General features: G+C 35.5%; 1 protein-coding gene across 1 annotated transcript in view; it reads left to right on the top strand.

Moving 5' to 3' along the window:
* ALS2 (alsin Rho guanine nucleotide exchange factor ALS2) overlaps positions 1-22,503 on the top strand; it is a 64,885-nt gene that overhangs the window by 20,435 nt on the left and 21,947 nt on the right. The window contains exons 8-18 of the mRNA XM_044670642.1: positions 2,713-2,886; positions 4,275-4,446; positions 4,797-4,977; positions 7,139-7,204; positions 9,117-9,279; positions 10,771-10,902; positions 11,315-11,443; positions 15,950-16,020; positions 16,652-16,718; positions 17,776-17,978; positions 18,063-18,128. Coding sequence (XP_044526577.1) covers positions 2,713-2,886; positions 4,275-4,446; positions 4,797-4,977; positions 7,139-7,204; positions 9,117-9,279; positions 10,771-10,902; positions 11,315-11,443; positions 15,950-16,020; positions 16,652-16,718; positions 17,776-17,978; positions 18,063-18,128 — 1,424 coding nt within the window. The remainder of the gene's footprint in view (positions 1-2,712; positions 2,887-4,274; positions 4,447-4,796; positions 4,978-7,138; positions 7,205-9,116; positions 9,280-10,770; positions 10,903-11,314; positions 11,444-15,949; positions 16,021-16,651; positions 16,719-17,775; positions 17,979-18,062; positions 18,129-22,503) is intronic.

Here is a 22,503-nt window from a genome sequence, read left to right as displayed (position 1 = left end):
TCTCTCTATTCCTACACCTCAGTTCATATAAGTCTTCCCAGTTTTTTAAAGTTTTCCCCTTCCTCATTTTTTTAGCACAAAATAATTCCATCATAATAATTTATCATTACTTGTTCAGCCATCTCCCAATTAGCATTCCTTCAGTTTCTACTTCTTTGCCACCACAAAAAGTGTTGCTATAGATATTTTTCCTTTTTCTTTGAAATATAAATTTAATAGTAGTATTGCTGGGTCAAAAGATTTGCACAGTTTGATAGTCATTTGAACATAGTTAAATTATGTTTTCCATAATTAGACCAGTCTTGAGAATTTCTTGACTCCTTTTTGACAAAAATAATTTATTCTGGAATACTGAGCCATAATTTCTAGATAATCTCTGTTACTTTAATGATTATAGATAACCAAATCATATGTTACAAATTTGATCTAAAACCACATTTTTTTGTACATATAAGAGGATCAGTCAGTTTTTCATATTTACCGTCCTTTTTTTTGGACGTGATTTGTATTTTCAGTCTTTAGTTAGCCTACACTTGCTACACTTTATTTCATATTTTCTGAAACATTTAGAGAACAATAATGTTTTTCAAAATTTTTAATTTACCTTAAATACATTTATTAAGTATATTCGCTTTACGATAACTATTCTGTTATCTCAATTTATAATTCTGTCATAGCTCAGAATTTAACAAATACTTACAGAATATTTGTCATTTTTTTTAAACCCTTACCTTCCATCTTAGAATCAATACTGTGTATTGGTTCCAAGTCAGAAGAGCAATAAGGGCTTAGACAATGGGTGTTAAGTGACTTGCCCAGGGTCACACAGCTAGGAAGTGTCTAAGGTCAGATTTGAACCCAGGACCTCGCATCTCTAGGCCTGACTCTCAATCCACTGAACCATCCGATTGTTTATTAGAAAATTAGAGATATTCACTATGGTTTTTTTCTCCCAACAAACTGTTTCATTTTATTTGAAATTATTTATTTATTTAATTAATTTGGAATATTTTTCCTTGGTTACATGATTCATGTTCTTTCCCTCCCCCCTCTTACTCCCATCCCATAGCCAACGAGCAATTCCACTGGGTTTTTAATTTTTTTATTATTTTAATTTGAATTTTTTTATTTAATTAATTTCAGGCTGGTTTTTTTAAAAAGCTATTTCTTTTATAATCATTTAATTGACACTCTAGAGTTAGAACCATAGAATTTTAGCACTATAAGGAACCTCAGAAGTCTAATTATTCTCTAATCCAACTCTCACTTAAGTATAAATCTCCCTTACAGCATATCTTACAATTAGCCATCCAACCTAAATTTAAAGACCTCCATGGATAGGGAAACCATTAGAAGGAACAAAGTTTGCACTATATATTTTTCTGAGGACCAGCCTAGCTAGATTTTGAACAGGCGGATCACCAGGAAGCTGACCTCTAGATGTGGAATTCTTTGGTTGTGGCTAATTTTAAAACAGAAATAATTAGCCTTTTTACCAGACTTACTTAGTATTATGATCTCTGATATCTTAAACATAGCATTGAAATGTTTGAATTGATTTTGATCAGGGAAGAGAGATAGGGATTGGGCAGGGGTTAATGTAGGAAGGAACTAAATTTATTCTGATTGGTTTGTGAGCAAGTTTTTTTGTTTTTTTTGGGGGGGGGAGGGGGAGTTATGAGGAGGAAAGGAGATTTGGATTTGCATCAACATTTCCTGGATTGTAAATAAGTATTTGTAAGTTGTAAATTTAAAAAAATGTCATTTTGTTTCATTCCTCATGAAATTAGCAGATACTGATGTTAGGAGCCAGAAACTGAAATGATAGCCATACCAAGTGTTATATTGTCACAGTTGGAGTGAATCAAAAGAAGACAGGACTACAAATACAATGATATCAGCCAGACTTCAAGAGATTTGGCAGATATTAAGTTCCTGTATTGGCAAGAAATCATAGCCAGGTGGTCAGCCATGATTGGGAAGGTTATTCAAGTACCATTCAGACATTCGTACAGGAGGGGTCAGGTGTGTGGAGTAGTTTACCAATAGACAAGGCAATTTCTTCACCCCATAATTCTGTACCATCAAGCCAGACTAAATAGAGGTTCACAGGCAGGCTAGAAGAAATACCTTAAAGTTAAGCACAATGAGTAGTTTCATATAGTCAACAAACAATTATTAAAAACTTGTTATATGCTCATCTTTGGGCACATAAAGACAAAGAAAAAACAGCATAAGAATGTTACAATGATTGATTTTAGGTCAAAGGCACTCTGTGCCCTTACTGGTTTTATGCATCCTGCCCAGTGTGGTCAGAAAAGGGTTATCAAGTGTGTTTTGCCACACAGGGGCTAGCAGAGCTCCACAGGTGTTTTTCACTGCAAAAAAGACAAAGGCTAGGCCTTCTAGTATAGAGAACCTATTTGAAGACTCCTCAAATGCTGATGCTTAAGATTATAATAAAAGTTCTACTTTAAGGTGAATAAGACTGAAAGCTTTTCCTTCTTTTGAAGCCCATACCCCAATTTAAGGAATTTTTTTTTTTTTTTTGCTCTTTATTTGGCTTAATGTATTGTTAGGAGGGATATCCTTCTTTAAAAGCAGTGAGTATATTTTGCTGTTGCTGGAAGCAGTATACCATAATCTCCTGATTTGATCTCATGGAAATTCTAGCTGATGTTCACCTGAAACTGAACATAACTCTAATTGTAGGTATGCAATGAAAATGGAATCTGGAGTATAGCTGCCGGGCAGGATTATTCCCTTTTTTTGGCAGATACAGATGATTTCCAGCCTGGATTGTATTACAGTGGTCAGCAAGAACCTGTTGAAAGTGATCATGATATTTGTACTAAGACTGCAACACTGCTGGTATCCTGTAGTAAGGTGAGTGCATCATAGAATTGGAATAATGGTGATGATGATAACATATTTATACGGCATCTAATAGTTTATAAAGCATTTTACATATATTATTTCATTTGTTAATTCCAAACCAGTAGATAAATACTACTAGCATAAAATCCTCATTTTATGGGTAAGAAAATAGGAATTTACAAAGATTAAATTACTTGTTCATGGCCACACAGGCAGAATAAGCCAGGAGAGAAATGAATTTGAATTTCGTCCCTTGACACACTCAGCACCTTTTTTTTTATACCAGTTGACATTTTACATGCCAGAATTAAAGCCTTGGACAGTAGTTATCATTAAGGTGTGTGTGTGTGTCTCATGCTAGGTTAGTTTCAGTGATGAAGAAAATCTTTCATTGTGCCTTTGGAGTTCTCAAAGAAGGATATGCTCTGCTAGAATTAGAATATATGAAGGTTTTGTTTGTGGTCAAGACTGGGATCATCAAAGCAGCAGTGGTATAATGTACTGCAGTAAGACTTGATGAAACCTTGGTAGTCTTATTTTCTCATCACTTACTTTTATGCTCTCCTGCTTCCCATTCTTTTACTTATTGTCTATTTAGTATCAGTTTGTTTTTTTTTTTGCTTTCCCATTTCTTCTCTAAATAGTATATTTTACTGACCCAGCAAAAATAGTATGGTATGTGTTGTATTTAAAAAATACATAAAACTTAACTATTACTCGTAGATATTTATTTCAAAAACATCAGACCTTGAACTTGCTAAGAATGTAAGGGGTGGGGGAAGTACTGTGATTGACGGGAAACTATATTCAGGAATATCCTCATGCCTCCCCTAGAATGTTGCTAACTTAAACATTCAGGTATACTGTGATTCTTCATAACCAAGATTTTACCCTGAACAAAAAGTTTGTAAACCGCTACTATAGCCTATTTGCCATATCCATAGCCAGGTGTCTTTCCATAATGCCTCCATTTTCAATTCCATGCAGGAAAAAGGGTTCTGAGATATCCCTCCAAATTATTTCACTTCGCCTATTTTCACGTTGTTCTTAAGTCCAGTCTGTATGAAGTAGTCCTGTGATTACTGTGACTCAAAAGAGATGATATGGTTTAATGGATAGAGAAGAACTAAGGTCAGCAGACTGATTTTGAGTCATGTCTCTCACACATCCGAGCTATTACCCTGTTCCAATCACTCAGTCTCTTAGTGACTCTGGCAGTTTCCTAAGACTGTGTAAGTTACAGGCAAAAAGAATTTCCTCACATGGAATTATTAATACCAGTAAAATCACAGGTCTATATGAAAAACAAGCAAAAAAGAACCTAAAGACAGTTTGTTTAGTTTTTACCATGAGCAAATTATATTCAGCCTATAATCTTTTCCTACTCTTTTCTTCAGCTTGGGTACATAAGCAGTGTGGCAGCAGGGAAGAACAACTGCCTAGCTTTGGTGGACAAAAATATTATGGGATATATTGCCAGTCTTCATGAGCTGGCTACTACAGAAAGACGATTTTATTCAAAACTGAGTGATATTAAATCCCAGATTCTTAGGCCCCTCCTAGGTTTAGGTAAGTGGAAGTTCCCCAAATCATCAATGCTCTTATCTCTTTAATTTTTTATAGAAGATTTACTAAAGGTATGACTTCATTCTCCTCACTCTCTCTTGTATTTACTTATAAATATTGCTTGCCTGTCTGTATTTAAACTTATAAATGTATAATTAAAACGATTTATGACAATTTGTTGAAAATGATTCTTGCACTAATTACTAATATGTTAAATATACTTTTTAGTCAGTAAGTGACAAGCTTTTTTGCGAATAAATTAAATATCATGAAAAAGCATTTGATCCCGAATTTCATTTTCTAATAAGTACTATATATAGCCCTTTAGATTGTATTGGGTTTTTTTGTTACAGAAAATTTGGGTACCACCACTACAGTCCAGCTGTTGCAGGATGTGGCAAGCAGATTCAGCAAGCTGTGTTACCTGATTGGCCAGCATGGAGCCTCACTGAGTAGCTTCCTTCATGGAATTAAGGAAGCCAGGAGTTTGGCCATCTTGAAGCATGCAAGTCTCTTCTTGGATAGTTATACAGAGCAAGTATCCAGTCCCGTGTCATGTTCAATCTCTGCAGGGTTATTCTGCCAAGGAGAACAGCTCCTTAATCAGAAGAGACTAGATTAGGGAGAGTGACATAAGGTAATATAAATTGCAAAGCAGTATTTTAATGTTAAGCCACCTATTGTTTTGCATTACTAAAACTTAGTTTTCTTTAGAGGGGAGAGATGGAAGGACTAAACTTTTTTGATGATTAAAAAAGACTGAAGACTTTGGTTCTTAAGTAAGCATCCCCCACCCAAAAATTTATATGGTAGCATGATATTACCCAGATGATATGAAAATGCTAAATATAGACACTATATATTATAATAAATTTTGACAAATGGATCTAGTTTCAAAGGGGGTAATTCTATTCTTATGGATGAATTATACTCAAATTTGGGAGAGGGAAAAATGTAAACAATTTTACAGACTATAAATGTGGAGCTGTTCTGGTATCTTGGACAAAATTCCATTTTGTGTGCTTTGTTCTGTTTTTTGAGTCAAGTATAGTTTGAGTATGCAGGTGCATTTCATGTTTTCCAAATATCTTCAAATGGATTAGCAATTTTAACTTGCAATTTTCCTTTTTAAAAATTTATATCATCTAATAACCCAGTGGAGTTGCTTATTAACTCTGGGAGCGGGGAGGAGAGAGAGGAGGGAGACAATATGAATAATGCAACTTTGGAAAACTTATGTGTAAGTGTGTTACTGGAATAAAATAAGGATAAAACTAAAAAAATTTATATCATCATCTTACATGTGATTTAAATACATTTATCTTTTAACTAGATTGATAGTAGACATCCTTTCAAAGTCTCAACTTTGGACTTTACATATAGTCCCTCAACATGTTTTTAGAATCAAATCAGCAATGTCTTTTATGTGCTTTTTGTTGTTGTTTGTTTTAAGTGAAATGATAATTAAAATTGAGTATATTCATAGTTTTTACATAGGAAAAGTAGGAAACCTCCCAAATAGAAAATATATTAGGTTATTTTCTTGTTAAGCCCATTATAGACTTGAAATTTCCATTTTAAAATCACTGAAGCCATATACTACAAAACTTCAGAACATTATAATATGTTCTCTGGACACATTCAACAAAATGAAAATTTGCCTTAATTTTTATGTTTTTTCACTTAAGAAGCCCTACATATACTGGAAAAGTTAAAAAAAAATTTATTTCTCTCTTTGTTTCATCTGTTTTGGGGTTTTTTCTTTTACTAATTATGGCATTTTGTCTAGAATCCCCATTATTTTTATGGAGACAGTGAGTTAGCACAGTGGCTAGAGGCCTAGACCTGGAATCAGGGGACCTGAATTCAAATTCAGTTTCAATCTTATATTAGTTTTGTTTTCCTAGGCAAGTCACTGAGCCTCTATCTTCTCCAGTTTCCTCCTCTGTAAAATGGACATAATAATAGCACCTATCTTTTCAGGGTTGTTGTGAGAATAAAATGAGATATTTATAAAGCCTCTTGTAAACCATAAAGCAACATATAAATGTTTGTTATTGTTATCAATATCTTATGTATATTACATACATAGAGGAAAAGATCACCTTGCTTTTTAATTTCACATTTTATATACTAAGATTCAAATAGTAGCTTGCATGAATAAAAAATAATTTATAAATACTATATGAATATATAATTCCTAGGTTCATATAAATTAGTCTGGCTGATAAGAGTTCAAAATATCTTTTTTGAATCTCACTATCATTAACCCTTTCCAAAGAAATTTTAATGGGAAAAAACAAAATATAATATTGAATATTTAAATTAAAACTTAATTTCAGAAGATATAGTTGCTTTCAGATATTTTAAGCATACTGCCTGTTTGCCAGTATAGTGATGTTTGGATATAATTGGAACTACATTATCATAATAGATTTAGCCCTTATGTATATGAGTTTGGATATGTTTAAATTTTCAGTGTTAACATTACCTGCCTTTACATGTTTTTTTCTCTGATTACTGTGTGATAGTAAATGAGTGACCATTTCATCAACTACCCTACCAGTCACAAATGTCAGCGTCATAACATTTTAAGAATTCTTTTAATTGGTGAAATACCAAGAGAAAAAACTGCCTTCTGAAGGATTAAACTTCTGATCTTAACAGTGATGTATATTTTTCTCATCTGTTAAAGGTATTGCATATCTATTACAAATTTTGTGGTTATGGGAGGATTTCAACTTCTGGCCAAGCCAGCTATGTAAGTAAATTTCTTTCAATATTTATTTTAAAAACCAGAGATTCTGTTATATGAAGTTACTTTTATATTCTTAGTGTTCAGGAAAATGTGACTTGTTTGGTCACTCAGGTAAATAAATATACCAAGATTATATCAAGTGATTCATAATCTTTTATTCTTTTATTTTTTCTCAATTGAGATTTTTTTAAAGCTCTCTTGTTAGGGCCAGCAGATGTTAAATCTTAAACCTCTGACTAAAGGTTATTAATTTTATATTGTGTCTTTTGCTCTCAAAGAAAATATAATAATACTGAACATTTCAAGAATGAATAAATCTTTTTTTCTTAAAGGTTTGAGGACTTTTTTGGCATTACATGTGATTTGTGTCACATTATGGGTTGTATATTCTGAATTGAACTTTCGTGTACCTGGACCTTCCTTATAATGTCCTTTTCTTTTCAAATAACATGTATTTATTTTTTTAAAAAGTTTATTAATAAACCCTTACATTCCATCTAACAGTGGCAGAAGAGCAGTAAGGACTAGGCATTGGAGGTTAAGTGACTTGCCCAGGGCTACACAGCTCACAGGACCTCCTGTTTTCAAGGCCTGGCTCTCAATCTACTGAGCCACTTAGCTGTCCCCTAACATGTATTTATTCTTGCTGGGTGGAGGTGAATCCTGAGTTATTTATTCACTTTTTAGTATTTAGAGCATTTTATACATGGTTGTTTACAGTTGCAATTCTTTACTTCTGAAGGATGTTAACTCATGAGCTTTGGTCATTTTCTTCTGGTTCCTATCTCTTGATCTTCAGTTACTTAAATATCTTATAAATCAGAATTTTCTTAAAACTAATGGATTCAAAAATAATTTTTCCTTCAAGGAATTTCCCTTCTTGTTCTAGCTACATAACACAGATTACTGAGGAAAGGGGTTCACAAACTGTCAGGAAAACAGAAAGGCAAGCAAACAGAAGATAGATTTAGACCTTGCAAGCATTAATGCTTACCTTCCAAACAGATATTTGATCCAAATCTTAAAAAACCCTTAAAAATGCAAGAAAACATAATGGAGACTCCTCCACAAATGGCTAGGGAAAGATTTTGTAATCAAAAGAAGACATTCAGAAAATTACAAAATGTAAAATAATTTCAATCACAGTCATTTTTTCAATAAATTGTTTTTTTTCTCTGCTTTTTTTCTGAGGCAGACTAAGATTTACTAAAAGAATAAATTTTGGAATTTCTTTTCCTTGTTTGTTTATTTATTTATTAGTACTTTGCTAAAAGTATTCTTTTTCTTAATCTGTACCTTCAATCTTAGAATTAATACTAAGTATCAGTTCCATGGCAGAAGAGCAGTAAGGACTAGGCACTTGGAGTTAAGTGACTTGCTCTGGGTCACACAGCTAAGAAGAACCTCTGAGAGGTCAAATTTGAACCTAGGACCTTCTGTCTCTAGGCCTGGCTCTATCCACTGAGCCACCTACCTGCCCCAAAGTATGATATATTATTCTTGATTTGAATGAATAGTACTGAAATTCATTATTCTGGTCTATTTGGTTTTGTATAATCTAGCCAGCCAACTTAAGAAACAAACCAGAAAAATCCTACTAAAATAAAATTAGAATTATCTCTTTTCTTTAAGAGATTAATTTCCTGTAGATTGTCAATATCAAAAGACTGCAAACTAGCTCTGAATTTAGAGTATTCTTAGTATTACTGCTAACTAAATTTTTTTTAACAAAACCCTTTTAATGATATTAAGGGTTAGTTGTGGTTTTTGTCTTTCTTCCACAACTTCTGTGTGTCACATTATAAGTTTCACTGTAGAATAAAAGGAAAATAAGTATTTTTCTTGTAATAATAAAATGCACAAAATAAGCATTCAAACATTTGTTGAATAAATAAATATTTCTCTCTCTCTCTAGTGATTTCTTAAATAAAAACCAGGAGTTATTACAAGATTTATCAGAGGTGAATGAGGAAAACATCCAATTGGTGGAAGTGCTGAACACTTTGTTTTTTTTGCCAATCAGACGTCTTCATAATTATGCTCGAGTTTTGCTAAAGCTTGCTACTTGTTTTGAAGTGGTAAGTTTCTCTTTCTTTTGACATACTTGAGGACTTGAATCTGAGATCTTTTTCTACACTTGTACTATGCTGCCACTAGGCCATTAATTAGACTAATTTGATACTGATATTTATATGACTAAAATGGTAACCTAGTAATGACATAAATAATTCTTGATAATACTGCATAAGATCTCTTTTCATAGTTTCTCTCACTTTATGTCTTCATTTATAAAATGTCTTCATTTTATACAAATGTTGTATTTGTAGTTCAGACCTAATTACAGTATATGCTATTTTTCACTCTGAAAGGCTTGGCAAGTGCCATTGTGGCACATTCCAGGACCCTTTAGGCAATGGGGTTACAATATAGCCCAGGTGCATTCTGAAACGTCACCCCCCCATATCATACCCTGAGAAGTGTTGAGGAATTTAGTCTAGGTCAGCCTCCATCTTTATAAAAATCAGTAGAGTGTTCCATCTTCAGAGGTGGAATTGCTCTAAGTAGTGTGTTCCTAATTTGGAGAAGCCATAACTTGTGTTACCCCAGGGCTTTGGATCTGCGAAGGACTTGGAATCTCTACTCCATTTCAAGAAGATCTAACTCCCCTAGAGTGACTCTATAATCACTCTTTATTTGGGGTTCTTTGCTTTTTTTTATACTCTCAAGAGGGGGATGTTGTCATCCACTGCTATAATAGAGAGATGTTACCAGTTGCATCCCCTGCTAACTCGGCTTTGAAGTCCCAATCAGTCAATAATGGCTGAGCTTCCCAAACTTCTGGCATTCATAAGAACTAGTATTCTGGACAGCCTTTCAATTGTAATTTTAACATTCAATTTAATGGAAATTTTTCCTGCACCAGTATGTCCATTTTGCTTAAATTGGCTTGATTCTGAAACAACTGTTTTTAAAGTCTATTTACAAGCTCCTGATTTTTCTCTTAATGCCACTTATTTGAAGCCATTTCCTATAAATTGTCTTAATTTTTATCTTTGCTTAAATCAAAGCAGATTTAGTTATAAAATTCATTACCTCGAACAATGTGAGATTCACAAATTTGTTTCTCTAAAATTTATCTGGCACTGGACCAAATTTCAGAAACCTATATGAGGTGTAGTGACTTCCCTCCACACCTTTTTCTTTTTATCTTTTTACCTCAAAGCCCCTCTCCTCCTGTTCTTCAGCCAGTATCTCTTTCCTTACAGTGGACTTCCTGGTTCTCCTTTTCCCACTGCTTTTCTTTCTGACAAATACCTGTCAGCACCTTCTTCCTTTTCCCTCAAGTTATCATCCTTCATAATAATTACCTAACAGAATTTATTTCTAATAGTTGCTACCAAAAACACAGCCATCCCTGCCTCAAGTGCCATAACTCTTTGGGAAACCATTGTTCTTAGTATGAATTGTCTCCCTAAAGTAAATTCTGTATTCAGATTGCTTCTGTTGGCTTAGATTATGGATGACTGGTTCACATTCTTGTTTACTTTTTCTTAATTGTTGACCTTTAGACATCTCCAGAGTATCAGAAACTGCAGGATTCCAGCTCTTGTTATGAGACTCTTGCTCTCCATCTCGGCAGGAAAAGGAAGGAAGCAGAATACACACTGGGCTTCTGGAAGACCTTCCCTGGGAAAATGACGGTACAGCACCTGCTGTCACACCTTGCAAACAGCAGGCATTTTCATAATTACTTCTATAATTTTCTTCACCCCACCCCCTACTGTTTATGATGATGATGCTACAATGACACTTTTTTCAGGATGCCTAAATCTCATAGCATAGATGCTCTTAAGTCTCTTATCAATAATCTTTTTTTGGCAGCCTATTTAATTTTACTTTTTTTTTTTTTTTTGGTTTGGTTCTTATGAATTTTTTATTCTCCTTTGATCTCTGATTTTATGAAAACCTTAAAATTCTTCTCAAATCAAATGAATTATTTTATATTTGATTAATATATCTTTTAATTTTTTTGTTTTGTCTTTTGCAATATGTTTGCGGGTTAATTATAATTCTTTTTCAAATTTTCCTGAAGCATTTTCATTTTAATCACAGGATTCCTTGAGGAAACCAGAACGTAGGCTAATCTGTGAGAGTAGTAATCGAGCATTATCTCTACAACATGCTGGTAGATTCTCTGTGAATTGGTTCATTCTCTTTAATGATTCTTTGGTCCATGCCCAGGTAAGCCAAAGTCCTAGCCTTTTAAGACAAATTATAGTGGATTGAATAACATTGCCTACCTTAATTGACATGGATGTTTTTTTTTAAATGTCTATTTTTTATTGCCAAAAAATTTGGATTAATTCATTGAATGATCTTAGAACTATTTAGTTATTTACATTTTGCAACTATGCTATAGCCTAGTTTTTGGAAAATTTCCAGTATTGTGCTTTTTCCATTTCCAGTGGTTTCAATAAAAACCTATATCTGAGAGGGACTGTGCATAAGAGCCAAGCTATTAACTTTTTCTTTTTTCCTTTTTTTTTTTTTTTGCATAAATTCTTTCCTTGATTCTCATTACCTCTTCCAGATCTTCCCTATTTGATCAGTAACCTCTCCTCCTTTGAGATTTACCTCATCCAGAAATATGAGTCCTTACTACAATCAAATCCTTTTCTCTTCCCTGAATGATTTTCTTATTCTTTGTTCCAAACCATTTCTTTTCTCAAGCTACCTATATCACCTACTACCTTATCCTCAGCAGAACTCACCTCCACTTACCTTGAAAGTGAGGCAGTCCTCAATGCAATTCTCTCCAATTCTATCTCCTCAATAATCTCTTCAACTCATCTTCTTTATTCTCAGAATGTGGCCCTTCTCTGTCCCAACTCCTACTGTGCCCTTGATCCCATGCTCTCCTTATTCCTCCAAAAGTTTCCCTTTCAGTTATCTCCCTCTTTCTTTGTAATTTTCACTCTCCTTATCCACTCGTTTTCATTCTCTTCCAATCCACTCCTTCCCTAACGCTTACAGATATGCCCAGGTGTCCTTCATTATTTTTTGTTTAGATTTTCTTGTTCTGAGCTTAACACTACCCAAAAAACCTTTCCATACATTGTAGAACACAAAAAGAGGATTGCATATGAAACTGAATTTTCATTTCATACTTCTTGCTTTAAAAAAATTAAGTCATAAATTCAACATGTTACTTTCACAACTGGCCTGCATTCTTCTTTTCTGTGCTTTTAAAAACGTGTTTTGATGTCCTTCTTTTGAGGGAATATCATTATAGCCTTATGTCATCTGCCCCCAACTAAAAATAGTGGTGGTTGTGGGGAAACCCTTATGACAAATAAACACAGTTAAGTAAAACAAATTGACAATAGTGGCATGTACAGAAATATGTCTTTTTTGGCATCTAATAGGATGTGGAAAATGTACCTCATGATAGATCCTCTGGAGAAATAGTTGATTTTTGCTTTGATCATAGTTCTTATTTCTTCCAAAGTTTTTCTTGATAATGTTGTCCGGATATAAATTATTCTCCTGGTTCTGCTCCCTTTAAGCTGCAACTAATTCATATTTTTAGGATTCTCTGAAATTTCCTTTTCTTCTAACATATAGGAATATTCCATTACATTCATATATCATCACTTGTTCAAACATTCATCATTTGATGGGCACCCCCTTGGTTTCCTCTTGCTTTTCTTTTCCTTTTAATCCCTTCTTGAGGATAAGGATGTTTATTTTGCTTGTAAATCTTCCCTCCAATATATTATTCTCACTCATAATTCTCTCCTTCTGTCTATCCCTTCCTATTTCCCTGTTGAACTGTCTATATTTCTACACTAAACTCTGTGTAGGTCTATGTTTGTACTTGCTTGTTCATGTGTTTTCAGTTACCTTTTTTCTGGTTCAGATAAGATTGAGAGTTATTTGATCCTCACTCCTGGTGCTTTTTTTTCTTCTTGTTTATATATACTCTTCTCATATACTCAAATTTTGAGAAAGAGCAAGTTCCATCTCCTCCTTCCACCTTTCTACATTAGTATATTTTCTCTTATACCTTCCCTTCTCTTCCTCTCCCACCACCCCCAAACATTAATGACCCTTTATTAAAGGGTTTTGCAGGTTAAGTTTTTCTTTTACATTTTAGTAATATTGTATTCCAAGATCTCTTGCTTATAATAGAAGCTGCTAGGTTTTGTTTGATCTTGACTTGAACTCCTTTTTAACAACTATCTTTTCCTGATCTGTTTTCCAACTCGCTTCCAAGTTCTTAATAACAGATATTTTATATTTTCTCCAGTGTTTTTAACCTTTTTGATTTTGTTTTAATAATTTCTTGCTGTCTCATAATTATTATGTTCTCCTTGATCTATTCTCATTTTCAAGGATCCTGTCACTTGGATAAAATTAACCACTTTTTGTTATAAACTATTTATTCTTCTAGTTCCTTTATGTTTTAGCTCTTGCTTCATTTATTCTGATCATATCCATGTGGAAAATCCATTTTTTCTTGTATGTTTTTGCTTTGTGGTTATTATGAAGTATCTCTTTCTTTGCAAATTTGATCTTAGCGTATCTGTGGATCTTTTTAATGGTCAGTGCTTTCTTTGATTTATGTCTCTACCTTTAGTTACTGAATTCAGTCTTTATGCCAGGGCCAGGTTCAGCTTCCTGTGGTACTTTTGAGTGGGGTATTCAACCAAAATGACCTGGACTTCTGTGCTAATCGCAATCTTTAGGGTCCCCCCTTAGCATCTCAGGACAGAGTGCTAGGGAACTCAGAGCCCCATGGCCTGGAGAAATCCCTACCAGAGTGCAGCTGAAACCATATTGGTCACTGCCACTTTCAGTAGTTCCAAAAGTGTCAACCCCACCATGGTTAGACTTCTCTGTTCCTGCAGCCTCTGAATACAGACCCTTAGAGGCTTTATGCCTCTCTCATATGCTTACACTGGGAAGAGCAGCTCCATTTCCTGTAACCTATAAGCTTCTGGATGTATTTCTGGGGTGGAAGAAGTCACTTTCTATAGTTTTTGTTGAATTTCTTGATCATTATTCCATAGAATATGATTTTTAGGTTTTTTCCTAGAGTTGGTATGTCAGCTAGGTTGTTTTCCTTGTTTAGGCAGCCTTGTTGGCTGCCTAATCTTCCCCCATTATAAAACAACAACAAAAGCCCTTTCATTTTGATTTTACCAAATTTTCAGCTTATATATTGTCTCCTTTTAATAGCCAAACTCAAAGAAAAAAAAAAAAAGAAAAGCTTTTCTGCCCTTGTTGCCTCCCTTTATTCATTTCCCACTCACTTCTCAATTCCATACAGTCTTGCTTCCATCCTCATTATTCCCCTGAAACTGATCCATCTCCCACATAGCTGCCAAATGGTATTGATAGATCTGACCTTGTCAGTCTCTTACTTCTTACTCAACAAATTTGCATATAGGGGAAAATACAAACAAAATCTCGTCTGCTTGGCTTTTAAAGTCCTTCACCATCTGGCTTCAACATACCCTTTCCAGGCTTATTACATTGTTCTTTTGCACCTATTCTGAATTCCAACCAAATTAGCCAATTTGCTGTTTCCCATGTTTCGTAAGTGTCAGACATGCACCTCATGAAACATTCACCGGTATAGCCGAAACCAGATTAAATGTAATTTGAAAATATTTAATAAAATCAAGATGCAATAGAACATGGATAAAGTAAATCCATGGTTTTCTAATTCTATATGTAGTCCATAAGTGTCTCTGTATATTCAGTTTAGTGGCTCTGTTTTGATTTTGTTTTGACACCAATGTCAAACATGTCTCATGTCTCTGTACCTTTAAATGGAGTTTCCCAGGCTTGGAAAGCAGTCCCTCCTCACCTCTATCTTCTAGAATTCCAGGCTTCCATCAAGGCTTAGCTCAGATTTGTCAAGATTGAAATTATAGTAAACAGATACAAAGTTCTTAGCACATTCAATTTATTGATAAGACTATTAATTACCAATAAGAAGGTCTTTAGCTGCTCAGCAGGCCCAAAAGACCCCAAATGAGGGCAGACAGATAATTTTTACAAACAAAAGGAGAAGCATCCTAAAAAATTGAGGCAGGATCATAGAGGAGTAAAATAATAATAATATGATTGCTTATAAAGTCAGAAAATGATATAGTAAGTTACAAAGACAGAAGCATCATAGATGTGGAAGACATAAATGATTGGCTGGACATCAGGAATGTGGGGCTTGCAACCACTCCTCCTTCCATCTTGTTGCTAATTGATTGTGTCCACTTGCAAGGTTAATTAGTGACACATAGATAACAAATTAGTCTTCCTTGAAGGACAGCTATAGAAATAAGTTTCTTTTCACTAAGGTGATTGATAGGGAAGCAACTTTTAAACTTAACTCAGAAAGGAAGACCAAACTTCTAAACCTGTGCACTTCTAAATGTAACTCCAAAGTCAAAGAAACATGACGTAAGCAGTTAGTACAAAATGTCATTGGTTAGTACAGAATAGAATCAGTTACAAAATGAATCTGTTTTTCTCTGGCACTGCCTGTGTATTTGCTTTGTTCATATTTTGTATTTACTTTTCTCCATTTATGTTCCTTGAGAACAGGGGTTTTTTGGTTCTGACCTTTGTAATAGCAAGCAGGGCCTACCAGTAGTGTATGGCTTAGGTGGTATTCTGTAAATACTTGTTAAATGAATGAATCAATCAACTTTTGTGTCATTTTGTCTTCCCTTTTTATAGTTCTCTACACACCATATTTTCCCCTTGTCTACTCTGTGGGTGGAACCTATTTCAGAAGAAGTTGGTAGCGTGTAAGTAGTTTTCCTCCCTCGTTTATTCTCTCTGTTTTGTTTAGGTGTTCATTGTGCCTAACTCTTCATTACCCCAATTGAGGTTTTCTTGGCAAAGATATTAGAGTGGTTTGCCATTTCTTTCTCCAATGGATTAAGGGAAACAGAAGTTAAATAACTTGTGCAGGGTCACACAATTAGTAAGTGTCTGAGACTGGATTTGAACTCAGGTCTTTCTGATTCCAGGCCCATTGTTTTAACCCCACTGAGCCATCTAGCTGTCTCTATTATTCTCTCTTCCTAATTCTAAAAGTTAATTTCTCAAATTTAACAAAATAGATTACATTTTATAATTTATACTTGAGAGATAAAGTAATAGATATAGGAGCCAAGATATTACTATAAAGGCTTGAAGGAATTCCCTGTTGTTCTACAAAAAAAATTTAGAAAACATTTCTTACATTCTATAAATAGAATAATAATCATAACTTCAAACTGAGTCTTTTGAGATGATCAGATTATTTAAGTTTTTTAGGGGTAACAAATTCTATTGATTTCTTCGTACTTTTTAATTCGTACAGGAAGTTGTCTTTCATTTTAAGTAGTTATGTGATAGTGACATATCACTATATGTAGTTTCATTTCCTTTTAGGAATGGCTTAAAGATAACTACACCTGAAGAACAATTTATTCTTGTTTCATCAACACCACAGGAAAAAGTAAGTTCTTTGCTTACCCATTCATTTGTATATACTTATGGCCATCCCAGTCATTTGTGTTCTATTTAAACAAACAAACAAAAGGACTTGATTTTATTTGACTGTAATAATTGGGTACACATTGTCTCCAGTAAACTTTAATTGAATTGAGTTTTTGTATTTTTTAACATTTTTGACAGTCTACTTCTAAAATGTAGTGAATATTAAGTTATTCTGCACCACACGGTTTACAAAAAGGTTTAAGAGATGGAAGCAGTTCTCATACCAATAAAAGCAACTATTTAAAGTCTGTAATGGGGAAAAGGGGGTTTTGGGGTTGAATATATTTAAGATTGGTCACCAGGGGAAATTTCTGCAATTAAGGAATAACCTCAAGTCAAAATTGACTTTTATGGAAATTTATTTACAATTGAAAAGAAGAAGAAGAAATAGGAAATAAGAATCTAACACAGGTAATTTTCTCCAATTCCCTAGTTAATCCAGGTAGATCTAATTAACCCTCTGCCTAGGGAAAATCTGACTTTGATCCCAAAGCCAGAGATTCAGAGGGCCAGAGGCCTGGAGGGCTGGGGGTGGGGCAGAGGCAAATGAAGCAAAAGCTTCAGTCACAAAGTCTCTATTAAAAGGGAAGTTCCTTAAGAGAAGTTCAGGAAGATTCAGTCTTTAAACTCACCACGTGGAATTCCAAAGGAAGATATTAAGAGCAGTCTCACCAATATCTCAGCATCCCAGCCAGCACTCCTCCATGAATCAGAAGAGCCCCCAACTCACTCAACTCACTCTTTTTAAAGGGGTCACTTATGAGTCACTTCCTGTGCCTTCCTCCTAGTTTTGCGTGTCCAATCACAACAGATGCTTCTCTTAGGACTGCCTAGGGGGCAGTCAGTCTGATTCATCACCCACTCTAGCACACTTGGGTTATGGACCTCCCAAAATTGGAGATGTTCTCACCTTTGGTGATTAAATCTAAAGATGGGCGTGTAGATTTAATCTAATTATCACTAGTCCGCACTTGTTGAAATGTTGATTTTGCCTCACTATTACTGTTTCCTTCTAGACTAAATGGTTACGGGCTATAAGCCAAGCTGTAGACCAAGCTCTCCGTGGTATGTCTGATTTTCCCCCATATGGAAGTGGAAGCAGTGCTCAGAGGCAAGAGCCTCCTATTTCACGAAGTGCCAGATATACTTTCTACAAGGACCCTCGATTAAAGGATGCCATTTATGATGGACGATGGCTTTCAGGGAAACCTCATGGCAGGTAATATGTTAAAAATTGGAGATGAAGGTAATAGGAGGTGACATATGCCCAAAGTGCTAAAATAAACTATTCTATTTATTCCAGAGGGACATTGAAATGGACTGATGGAAAGATGTATTCTGGCATGTTCAGAAATGGCCTGGAAGATGGGTAAGAAAACATCATATCTCATCTCTTTGAATGAGGGTGAGGAAACAATTTGGATTTCTTGTAAAACACATCATCATGTTGTAAGAAGGAAGGAAATCTTTTAATACTTTTTAGTAATAGTAAAAAATACTTTTTAGGCCTAATGCCTATGAATCCTAGAATGTTATACTCGAAAGGGACCTTTGAGGTTCTTTAATCTCCCTGAAAAATTAAGTGACTTGTTCAGGATCACATAGATACTGGCAAATCCCTGGCTAACACCTAGTTTTCTCAAATCGTAATCTAGTGTTCTTTCTACTATTTATATTGTCCCACCCAATGATATGATCAGTAAGAGTGAACAGAATAAAATCTGTCCTGATTTGATTAATCTCAGCAAATTGTTAAGAAGTACTTGCTCTGTTCAGGGTATTGCCTGATAAAGAACTCCTGAGAAAGCTGACAACCTTCTAAGAATCTGTAGTCTTCAGACATCCTAAATTCCAGCTGAGTTGGAATTATGGTTTATTAGGATATCAGAAACTAGTTTCTAGAAGAATTGGAAAGTCCCAAGATAGAGACCTATCTTGCTATTTATACAAAAACAAATACTGCTGTTTATTCAACCTAAAGAATTGCTGGGGCCTCAAGACAGTTTAGAAATAAGGAAATTCACCTGGACAAGTTCAAGCAACTAACTGCCTGGCTGGTCAGGTACAGTAGGAACTCAAGATAGCCATTGTCATCTGTAGCTGGAGCCTAGGGGACTCTCAGGCATTTCATCTTTTTGTAAAAAGTTTTCTGACCTCCATTCTCTTTTGTTTCTTGTTCAGTTTTTTACAGTTATGTCCAAACTCTTTATGAAACTATTTGGGGTTTTCTTGGCAAAGATAATGGAGTGGTTTGCCATTCCCTTCTCCTGCTTACTTTACAGAGGAGGAGGCTGAGACAAACATAGCCACACAACTAGTAAGTGTCTGAGGCAAGATTTGAACTCAGGAAAATTAAGTCTTCCCGATTTCAGACCTGGCAATCTATCCACTGTGCCATATAGCAGCCCTAGAACTAAAATGACTCTAACAGGTTTCTGGTTCCTCAGAAGTGGCATGTTAGGTGAATGCTGATATATACAAAAAAAGTACATATAAGAGATTTTTTTTTTAAGTCAGAGAATTTTCCATTTGCTTGATATTACCAAGCCTAGTAAGTTGATATTCTTGGTATACAGTTTGGGCTTTAGGCCCAGCTGATGATTTTGTAGATCAGCCTCCAATTATGCCCATGCAGAGTATCTCTTCAGGTAAGCCCAGCATCTCTGCCATCCCAAAAGCTTCCCAGGTTATTCTGGGATCTAGAAGCATAACATAATGGGAGGGAAATGAATGGGGTGATCTTTTCCCTGTAAGTCAGCATTTCACTAACCCAGTTCCAAATGTGCTAGGAATTCCTAGAACAAAATTCAGCAAAGACAGAAAACCATCTTCTCAGAGGTCAAGGCACTCCAGTATTGCTTCTTCAAAAATCTCTCTCTAATTCTTCCCTAGTGGCAACATATTGTATGGAGACAAGACAGAGTTCCACATCTCCATTCCTGTCCTACATCAGCCACCATTCAGCCTGAATATAATGTCCAATAATCTTTGTGATCTGAGAGTGCTTCAACAGCCACCCCCTCATCCCTTTCATCCTTTTCTGTTTAGGACCCAGCTCTAACTCCTGTGGTTCAGGTCCTGTAGCAGACACAGCAATTGTCTTCACTCAGCCTTTGTCTGGGGAAAATGTGCACTCAAATCCTTTCTCTGGAGTTTTGGAATTGCAGAGAGAGCTGCCTCTAGTCCTGCTGTAGTCTCAGGCGATGGACTATTGAAAGGTCTCTATAACCAAAGAGACAGATCCTATCACTATATGACTGTTTATTATCACTTCCCTCTTTCTTTCCCCAATTCCATACCTTTTTGCTCTGAACAACAGTATGGCTTTAGCCAAGGAACCCCACAGTCTTGCCAGCTATGTCATGTGTAGCCTTTGGAATACCTGAGTTTTGAATTGTGAGACCCCAGGAAAGCAAGAACCACAATCTGGTAACAAAAAAACATATTGAATGAGAATAAGTCATTATAAGATGATTATCACTAGATGTCTATCATTTCAAAGACTCAAAGAATTTTTGCTTTTTGTCCTCAAACCATGAATTTATATCATATATATTAAAAGGCAAATCTAAATTGTAATCATCATATGTTGACATTCTTAATGGTATATGTGGTGTAAATATTTATTTGGGAGAAGCAATTTTTTTTATGGAGGTTTCAGATCATGTGAAAAGGTTTATTTTATCAGTATGTCTGTATTTACTTACAATATGCCAGTGAATCTTTAATTTCAGTGTTCCCTCCATTGGTGCAGCCTACAGTATTTTTGTGTAGTCTTAAGCATAACCACTCAGATGAAGAGTAATTTCAAATCCATGAGATATCTATTTTCATTACTTATGCAATTTAAGTCCCGTGTCCAGTGTAGCCTAGTTTATAGAATGCTAAATGAAAAGTCAAGAAAGCCTAAGTTCAAAACTCCCTTCTAGCTCTATGAGTATGATCATGGGGAAGTAACTTGATATTTCTGAATCTTAGCTGCCTTGTCTTAAAAATAAGAGGTTTGGGGGGGCAGCTGGGTGGCTCAGTAGATTGAGAGCCAGGCCTAGAGATGGGAGGTCCTGGGTTCAAATCTGGTCTCAGACACCTAGCTATGTGACCCTGGACAAGTCACTTAACCCCCATTGCCTACCCTTACCACTCTTCTGCCTTGGAACCAATACATAGTATTGATTCTAAGATGGAAAGTAAGGGTTTAAAAAAAAATGAGAGGATTGGATTAGGTGGCCTTCTAGCACTAAATCTCTGACCTTTAAGAGTTCCCTACTGCCAACAGTGAAAATTGATTTACATCATATAATTTCATTTTGGGGCTTGGGTTGGGAGAGCATCTAAAATCCCTGTGTGCTAATAGATTTTCTTTAAAAAACGGAATTACAGTTGGGTCAAGGTCTAGTCTCTGACCCTAGTTCACTGACTCTTATGAGTGGTCTTTGCTGATTGATTTTCCCTACTCTTCATACTGAGAGTTAAACAAGTCATAAAAACAATAGGTTAGTTCTGGCCAGTCCTCAATTAAGCATCAAGTATTTCTGAAATAACTTATTCTTTGTTTTTAAACCCTTATCTTGTTTTTTAGAAACTTTATTTTTACCAATTACATGTAATAAATTTCCACATAAGTTTTCCAAAGTTTTATGATCCAAATTGTTTCTCTCCCTTCTTCTCTTCCCTTTCCCAGAACTGGTAAGCAATTTTTTTTTAAACCCTTACCTTCCGTCTTGGAGTCAATACTGTGTATTGGCTCCAAGGCAAAAGAGAGGTAAGGGTAGGCAATGGGGATCAAGTGACTTGCCCAGGGTCACAGAGCTGGGAAGTGTCTGAGGCTAGATTTGAACTTAGTGTTGTGAGGAAGATTACTTAGTTATCATTTAGGAGACCTAACAGGAAGGGCTGGAGAATTCCACATGGAATGGGGAAAACCAGGGGAGTTAACTAAAATATTATTTGTGGGCTCAGTGGGGTGTGAGAGAGACAGGAACAACAGAAGGCAGGACCAAACAAAGAAGACTGACATCTACTTGTGGGAGATTTTGGTAGAGACTATTAATCCCAATCTGAGTTGCAGGTTAACTTGGACTGGGTTAGCTCCCAGAATCTACCCACCTGAAAGAGCACTGCTGGAAGGAGCTGGTACATTGCTGGAGTGTGTCAGGACTCTGCTGTGAGGATTCTCACTTCAGTCCTGCTATTCTCTGGGCCCTGCCTTGCTTAGGTCTCAGTTAAGTGTAGATAAGTCCCTCCCCTGACCCTGTAGTTTGCCCTTAGTCTGAAAGTGTAGAAACCCCTATTCCCATCCTTTACCATAGTTTCCTTAATTAAAATTGTTATAAGCTCTCTTGCCATTTGCCTGCTAGTTTTCATAGGCCTTGTCTAGATGGTGCAGGGTGACAGTTAGGGTCTAACTACCACTTCTGTTAACAGACATCTCCTTAGCAGTTAAACCCAGTCTCCCTACCTTGTTTGGTCCTGCCTTCTGTCATTCCTGTCTCCCTCACACCCCACCGAGCCCACAAATAATATTTTAGTTAACTCCCCTGGTTTTCCCCTTTCCATGTAGAATTACTCAGCCCTTCCTTTTGGGTCTCCTAAATGATAACTAAATAATCTTCCTCACAACACTAGGACCTCCCATCTCTAGGCCTGGTTCTCAATCCACTGAGCTACCCAGCTGCCCCCCTGGTAAGCAATTTAATCTGGGTTTTACATGAATTATCATGCACAACATTTCCATATTATTTATT

This window comes from Gracilinanus agilis, chromosome 3 (assembly GCF_016433145.1).
Source record: "Gracilinanus agilis isolate LMUSP501 chromosome 3, AgileGrace, whole genome shotgun sequence".
Classification (NCBI taxonomy): domain Eukaryota; kingdom Metazoa; phylum Chordata; class Mammalia; order Didelphimorphia; family Didelphidae; genus Gracilinanus; species Gracilinanus agilis.
The sequence above is the reverse complement of the archived record's forward strand: the minus strand, read 5'-3'. Positions and strand labels throughout refer to the sequence as shown.